The sequence below is a fragment of the Alnus glutinosa genome, chromosome 2 (genome assembly GCF_958979055.1).
Source record: "Alnus glutinosa chromosome 2, dhAlnGlut1.1, whole genome shotgun sequence".
In the NCBI taxonomy this organism is placed as follows: domain Eukaryota; kingdom Viridiplantae; phylum Streptophyta; class Magnoliopsida; order Fagales; family Betulaceae; genus Alnus; species Alnus glutinosa.
In genome coordinates, this window is record NC_084887.1 from 3,060,008 (window position 1) to 3,067,573 (window position 7,566).

General features: G+C 43.5%; 1 protein-coding gene across 1 annotated transcript; it reads left to right on the forward strand.

The window, feature by feature from the left end:
- The first annotated feature begins 4,848 nt into the window (after positions 1-4,848).
- Positions 4,849-5,511, forward strand: LOC133859373 (uncharacterized). The gene has a single exon (XM_062294767.1). It carries the CDS (start codon positions 4,849-4,851, stop codon positions 5,509-5,511), a length of 663 nt encoding a protein of 220 aa, XP_062150751.1.
- Positions 5,512-7,566: the final 2,055 nt, after the last annotated feature.

Consider the following 7,566-nt stretch of genomic DNA (forward strand, 5'->3'; position numbering starts at 1 on the left):
TTTGCTCGAATTTGAGAGAATTTGGGCACGTGATTATGAGAAACCACTTATGGAACCTACCTAACCGAATAAATCGTTGGGCAACTCAATTTTTATTTGGTCAGGTAGGTCCCATAAGTGGTCTTTTACAACCACTTGTCTGAATTCTCTCAAATTCTAATGAATAATTATAGATAATCTTGATTAAAAAAAAGGGTGCCTCCAAAAGGTAAAGGGAACATCTTACTCCTAAACAAACCGGGCCTTATACACATCGGCAAATTAAAGATTCTGCAGAAAAATGACTTACCAAAGACATGAATAAGAACAGAGAGAGAAAGCAGAGCATCTAGGATGGAACATCGATCTCGAAGTTCCCAGAAAGAACATCTATGCAAATTCAAGATGAGTTCACCAAGAATTTCTCGTTAATTGGTTGGGCCAGTAACCCCAATATATATATATATATATATATATATATATATATATATATATATATATATATATATATGATCAAGAAATTGGATTGGATCTTTTTTTCAAGGAGAAAAGGATCGAAGTCAGCTTTTCCATTAACATTTTAACCGGGCTGCTTTGTGAGAAGTGAGAACATATTAGAATTGAGTGCAGTGATAGTAATTAAGGCCAAAGACACCAAAACAGAGACCGCTGATAGTAGAAGCATCAACACATGCGCTCTGCCGCCCCTCGATCACCTCCTGCGCATACTTGGTTGAAGCCAGTGCCAGCACCGGCAAAGAGAACGGGTAAGCCCACCATTGATCTTTTGAATAGGGCTGCCCTACAAACCTACTTGTGTCCCTCTACCCGGCGCTCTAGCGTCCCTCTCCATCTGACGTGGCATAGTCCACGTCAGGCCCTTTTTTTAAAAAAAAAAATAAAAAATTTAAAAATTAAACCCTGCGTTTATACAAAACTACATTTTCAGTTTCTTTCAAAATATATTTGCCCCCAAAAAGCTTTCCTTCTTTCCCTTCTCCCTCCCTCCCTCCACCCCACCGACAGCCACCCACCCACCTGCTGAGCACTGTCGACCACCAGTTACCACCGCCACCGAACCCCGGTTCGTCCATTTCCGGCTTCCATCCACATTCAAGCTCCAACGACCCAACGTATAGCTCTAATGACCCATCGACCATTCCGCCACGACGAACCCAGCCGAGCCACCACCATCTCCGACGAGCCAAGCCGAATCACCACCACCGCAGAGGGCTTCGACGACCCATCCACCGTAAGGTCTTCTCTGTTTTGTTTCGATTTTCCTTTCGATTTTCTTTTCTTCATACAGATTTGGTTTTTGAGTTTTTGGATCTGGTTTTTTGAGTTGTTTTTTGATCTGGTTTTTTGAGTTGCTTGATCCGCCACCCACAAGCACCGTCTACCACCACCACCAGCGACGTCCATCTCCATCTCCTGCTACAAGCACCGTTTTCCACTGTAAGGTTTTCTCCATCTCCAAATGTTCTCCCATCTCGTTTAAGCTTTCAAAGCTTTGGAGGATGTAGTTGTCTGATCTTTTGATGGGTTGTTTGAGTTGGTTTCCTCGTTGTAGGATTTGTGCTTCTATTGTATTTGTTGAGTTGTTTTTTCTTGATTTGGGAATGTGTTTGTTGTTGTTGATTGGTTGTTCTCTTGTTTGGGAACTTCATTCAATTTTTTTTTTTTTTTGTTTCGATGATTTCACTTGAAGACCCGCAAGTCTTTAACTTACTGGTTTTTTTTTTTTCTTCTTACGAGGATTCAGAATCCATGATTCTTTGCTGATTGTTAGCAGCCACTTCTGGTAACGTACAATTTTTTTTTTCTTTTAACATAATCAAAGATTTGTTTTTGGTGAGTGAGTTTAAGAGAATCTGTATGGCTTTCGAATTGTGAATTTTCGAGCGTAGTTTGCTGGTTTTAGGCTTTTAGCTTATTTGGCTGTTTGATTTATTTGCCACATGTACAGAAATACAAAATTTTTTATATAGTACTTGACTATTGCAGGGCATACATTTAAGTTATGCTTTTCTCTTGATCTTAGTCATGAGGTGAAGTTCTGTGTCTTATCAATTTTTAAATACTCTTTGGTTATGCCATTTGTGTCTGCTTGATTTGATTATAAGTTTATATGGTGAGGAAGTTTATAAGTTTATATGATAATTTTACTAGAAGCAATGTGAAAAGGAAGACTTGCTTGAAATTTATGAAAATTGTGCAATTGATTCTCGCATATATGAAAAAAAGTAGACATTCTATTAATAAAAAATCAATTCTTGCTTGTTTTGGTTGTTCCAATACTTGGTTTGGGAGAGGCAGATTTGGCTATTAGTAATCACTAATTGGGTTATTTACGCTTTCAGGTAAGCTAAAAGTTTTTGGAGCAACTGTGCAGTGAGCATTTCTCTTCTCTCTAGGTTTTCTCTCTAAAACCTGGAGGTGAAGCTCTTTCCTCTAGTCTGTTGTCGGACTGGGAGTTGTGGTTGTTATTCTACGTGATATCTCTTTACTGTTTTCGTTATGGCAAAAGAGTTAACTGAAATGTGGGGGAATTTCAAGTTGTTGGAGGAGGAAAATATTGGAGTTTCCATTGACAATGTTGAACTTGACCCGTTGTTATCAAGGGGCCAAGCGTGTATTGTGGGGAAGATCTTGGCAGACCGAGTGGTGCCAATGGAGTTTTTCAAGAAGCCTTTGATCCGGGTGTGGCAGCCTTTGGGGCCTGTTTCGTTTCGATCCTTGGGAGAAAATATGTTTATAGCCGATTTCGAGCAGGAGGTGGACAAAGTCAGAATTTTGGAAGGCAGACCATGGCTATTTGATGGGAACTTAGTTTCCCTTGCAGCTTTTGATGGTACTACCCCACCGCCCCAGATGGAGTTTGAGAGGGCATCCTTTTTGGCTCCGTATGTATAATCTTCCTCTTGCATGCATGAGCAAGGAGATTGGCCAAAAAATCGGTGCATCGGTTGGTGTTGTGGAGGACGTCGATGTACTTGACGGAGAAGCTGGTTGGGGGGAGTTTTTGAGAGTTCGTATCTCGTTGGACTTAGCAAAGCCACTGGCCAGGGGGCGTCTGCTTCACCTTCAGGGGAAATCGATTTAGGTGGCGTTTAAATATGAAAAAATCCCCAAGTTTTGTTTCAGTTGTGGTGTCATTAGACATGGGAAGCTTGGCTGCAGAAAAATGAGCAATCACCGCACATCGGGGACAGAGATGGAATACCCATATGGTCAATGGCTTATAGTGAGCTATCCTAGTCGGAGGGGTGGTAGTGACGAGCGAGTTGGAATGGGTACCAGTTTTCGATCGTTTAAAGGTTCATCCAGTTCTGCTGAAGGAGGCGCTGAACACCATGCAAAAGGTGGTCTGTTTTCCGGCGAAGGAGGCGGCGGCCATGGAAGTCGAAAACCAAGTCTCCCTAGTGTAACGGCAGTTTCTCCCAATTCGGAAAACTGCCTTCCGTTACGGGATGGCCATAATGAGGGAGATCTCCCCCCACAAAGGCAAAATGTAACGCCCGGTATCTCAACTGCTATTTATGGGGATAGCCGGGATGCTTGTAGTACGCAGGCATTGGCGGGGTCCACGACTTCCAAATTGGCAAGTATTGGAGAAATGGAGGGATGCACGGTTACGCAGGATGGTATGTCACGATGCATGTTGGGCACGTCAAAATCTCCAAAAGGAAAGGCTGTAGTTGACTCTTCTTTAGAAGATTCTGGGGTGGCAAATTATGGAAAGACCAATTGGAAGGCATCAGAGGACAGCATGGGTCATAATATGGAATATCTTGGCAGTGATGGGGATATGGGAGAATTTCCAGCCTTGCAGGATGGTAAGCCACGTAACGGGGTGGGTACTAAAGTGGTCACAGCACATCAAGAGACAGTTGACTCTGTCCTTGAAGCTCCTAGTGGGGATAAAAGTGGAAAGTTACCGTCCAAATTCGTGGGTAGTTGGGACTCAACTAAAGGGAGAATGGATTGGATTAAAGTGGACATGGAAGGTATCCAGCTGGTTCGTGATCCTTTCTCCACGTCATATTTTCCACATGTGAGTTGTACTCCAAAGAAGGTGTCGACCAATCAACAGGTTGATGGGTCTTGTACTTTACAAAAGCTTGAATCTCCTTCACTGATTCAACCACCGAGTGAACAATTGAGAAGCGAATAGAAAATCGGAAGCGGAAATTGGAAGAAAAGGGCCAGGAGTGCCAACACCAAGAAGGGAGGTTCGGAGCAGCGAGTGAGTAATGAAGGAAATGACTCCTATGATCGAGTGGAAGGGGAGGATGAAGATTGTATTCAAGCACCAAAGAAGATGGCGATGGCCCGTAAGGACATATCCCAGCAGAAAAAGGCGGTGGCTGTGGAACAACCCTGCCACTCATCATGAATTGTTTGAGCTGGAACTGCCGGGGGCTTGGGAACCCCCGGCGAGTTCGAGGTCTTCACCAATTGGTGAAGGACAAGAAGCCCGTCTTGGTTTTCCTGATGGAGACCAAGTTAATGCAGCAAAAAGCAGGTTTTCTGACGAAAAAATTGGGTTTTGAAAATATTTTTGTAGTTGACTGCAAAGGTCGTAGTGGGGGACTTATCCTTCTTTGGAAGTCGGATTTGAGTGTGGAAATTCAGAATTATAGCAGGAGACACGTAAATGCAATCATCAGAACAAAAAATGCAGGTGCCCCTTGGAAGTTTACAGGCTTTTATGGGAACCCAGAATCAGACAAGCGGATGGAATCATGGTCTTTGTTACGATATCTGTCCTCTTTTCATCCTTCTCCATGGCTATGTTTAGGTGATTTTAATGAGATCACTTCTAGCCTTGAGAAATACAGCTTGGCAGTGAGACCCCGGAGCTAGATGAGGAATTTTCAAGCCGCGTTGGAAGATTGCAATCTGCTGGATTTGGGTTTTACTGGGCCAACTTTTACTTGGACGAATGGGAGAAGTGGTCGTGAGTTATCTTTGGAGCGTCTGGACAGGGCAGTAGCTAACCCTGAATGGTGCCAGCTCTTTGATGCGGTGGATGTCCAAGTTCTTCCCAGGTGCTTCTCTGATCATAACCCTCTACTTGTGTCTATTTCTAATTCACAACATGTTAAATGGAGAAAGAGCAGACAGTTCCGCTTTGAAGCTTCGTGGGTGGCACACAAAGAACACAAACCTTTGATTAAACAAGTCTGGCGAGTCAAAGCCCCTGTTCGTGACAAGTGGCGGAGGATAATTAGTAAGCTGGAGGGATGTAGGAAATCACTTCAACATTGGGCTAGAAAACAAGGGGATCAAGTGGAGGGGAAGATACAAGAGAAGTTAAAGAACCTGCAAGCCCTTCAACAATTTTCTGAACCGAGCAGAGCAGAGGAGGAAAAAGTTCTCAAAGATGAACTGAATATTCTTTTAGAAGAGGAGGACCTGAAATGGCGTCAAAGATCAAAAGAAAATTGGCTCAGGAATGGGGACAGGAATACCAAGTACTTCCATGCGTGTGCCTCTCAGCGCAACAGGAGGAACCAAATTCAGTAGATATTGAATCATGAAGGGAGACAGTGTACCACTCAGCAGGAGATCGAATGTGCTTTTATTGACTACTTTCAAGGGCTATTTACTGCAAGGACTGGTCTAGAGGTGGAACAAAGCACACGGTTTATTGAAAAAAGAGTTACACCTAGCATAAATCAGGAGTTAATAGCCGTTGTGTCTATGGAGGAAATCACTTCTGCCCTCCACCAGATGGCTCCACTCAAGGCTCCTGGGCCTGATGGTTTTCCTGCGTGTTTCTATCAAAATAATTGGGACATTGTCCACAATGAGGTATGTGATGTTATTCTATACTTTTTTGAAACGGGGGAAATGGATGAGAAGCTGAATTCCACTAATATAGCTCTGATCCCTAAGAATTCTAATTCGTGTTCTGTATCTGATTTCAGACCCATAAGCCTCTGTAATGTTCTTTATAAGCTCATATCTAAGATTCTTGCTAATAGACTCAAAAAGGTATTGCTAGCAATTATTTCTAGTACTCAGAGTGCATTCATCCCAGGGAGGTTAATAACTGACAATATACTAGCCGCCTATGAGACTATGCATACCATGCAGAATAATATGTGGAGTAAAACGGGTTACATGGGATTGAAATTAGACATGAGTAAGGCCTACGACAGGGTTGAGTGGCCTTTCCTGGAAGCTGTCATGTGCAAGCTCGGTTTTGAAGAAGGGTGGATAAAAATGATCATGTCCTGTGTCCGGACTGTCAAGTATTCTGTCCTAGTTAATGGAAATGGTGTGGGGGCACATTAGACCTTCAAGGGGCATTAGGCAGGGGGATCCTATCTCCCCTTACCTTTTTTTGATTTGTGCTGAGGCCCTCAGCTCTCTCTTGAAACATGCAGAACAAATAGGGGCAATCTCAGCGGTTCCCACGTCCAGGAGGGGTCCAAAACTCAGTCATCTATTTTTTGCAGATGATAGCTTGATCTTCTGTAAAGCTAACCAGGTGGAATGGCGGAGGATTATGCGGGTTCTTGGGGTTTATGAAGCTGGGTCGGGTCAAAAGATCAATTTCCAGAAAACCGCAGTCTTCTTTAGCCGCAATACCTGTCCTAGTAGAAGACAGGAAATCCTCTCTCTTTCGGGTTTGTCCAAGGCAACCAGATATGATTCCTATCTTGGTTTGCCGACTTTGATTGGTAAATCTCGCACTCAATCTTTTAATTGTATTAAGGATAGAGTTTGGCAGCGCTTAAACAATTGGAAGGTGAAATTTTTGTCCCAAGCGGGGAAAGAGATCCTTATAAAGGCGGTTGTCCAAGCAATTTCAACTTATAGTATGAGTGTTTTTCTCCTCCCCGTGTCTTTATGCAAGAATTTGAACCGCATGATGCAAAAGTTTTGGTGGGGGCACATGGCAAATGACTCTAAAATCCACTGGATGAGTTGGTCTAAAATGGGAATTTCAAAGGCCATGGGTGGACTGGGCTTTAGAGATTTGACGATGTTTAACAAGGCCCTGTTGGCTAAGCAATGTTGGAGGCTGATCCAAAACCCGGAGTCACTAACGGCTAGGATTTTTCAAGCCAAATACTATCCTCGGTCTTCGTTTTTGGAAGCTCACTTAGGGAGCCGACCGTCATTTGCGTGGAGGAGTATATTGTCTGCAAAAGACCTCTTGGCTCAGGGATTAATATGGAGGGTGGGGGATGGTAATTCAATAAATGTGTGGGGGGACCGATGGCTGCCAACTCCAACCTCTTTCTCTGTTCAGTCCCCAGTAAATCACCTTCCACTAGATGCCAAAGTCTCAGCACTTATAGACAGGGAGGTAAGGGGATGGAATTATACACTCATCCAGGAGGTGTTTTCACCTGAAGAAGCCGCGACTATCACAGGTATCCCCCTTTGCCCCGCTTTCCCTCTTGATAGAATCATATGGAATGGCACCTCTACTGGAATGTTTTCAGTCCGAAGTGCTTATCATTTGGGAATGGACATTCAGCGGCGTTTAAGAGGCGAGCCCTCAAACCCGATTATTAAAAGCTTTTTATGGAAGAATATCTGGGCTGTAAAAGTTCCAAATCCAGT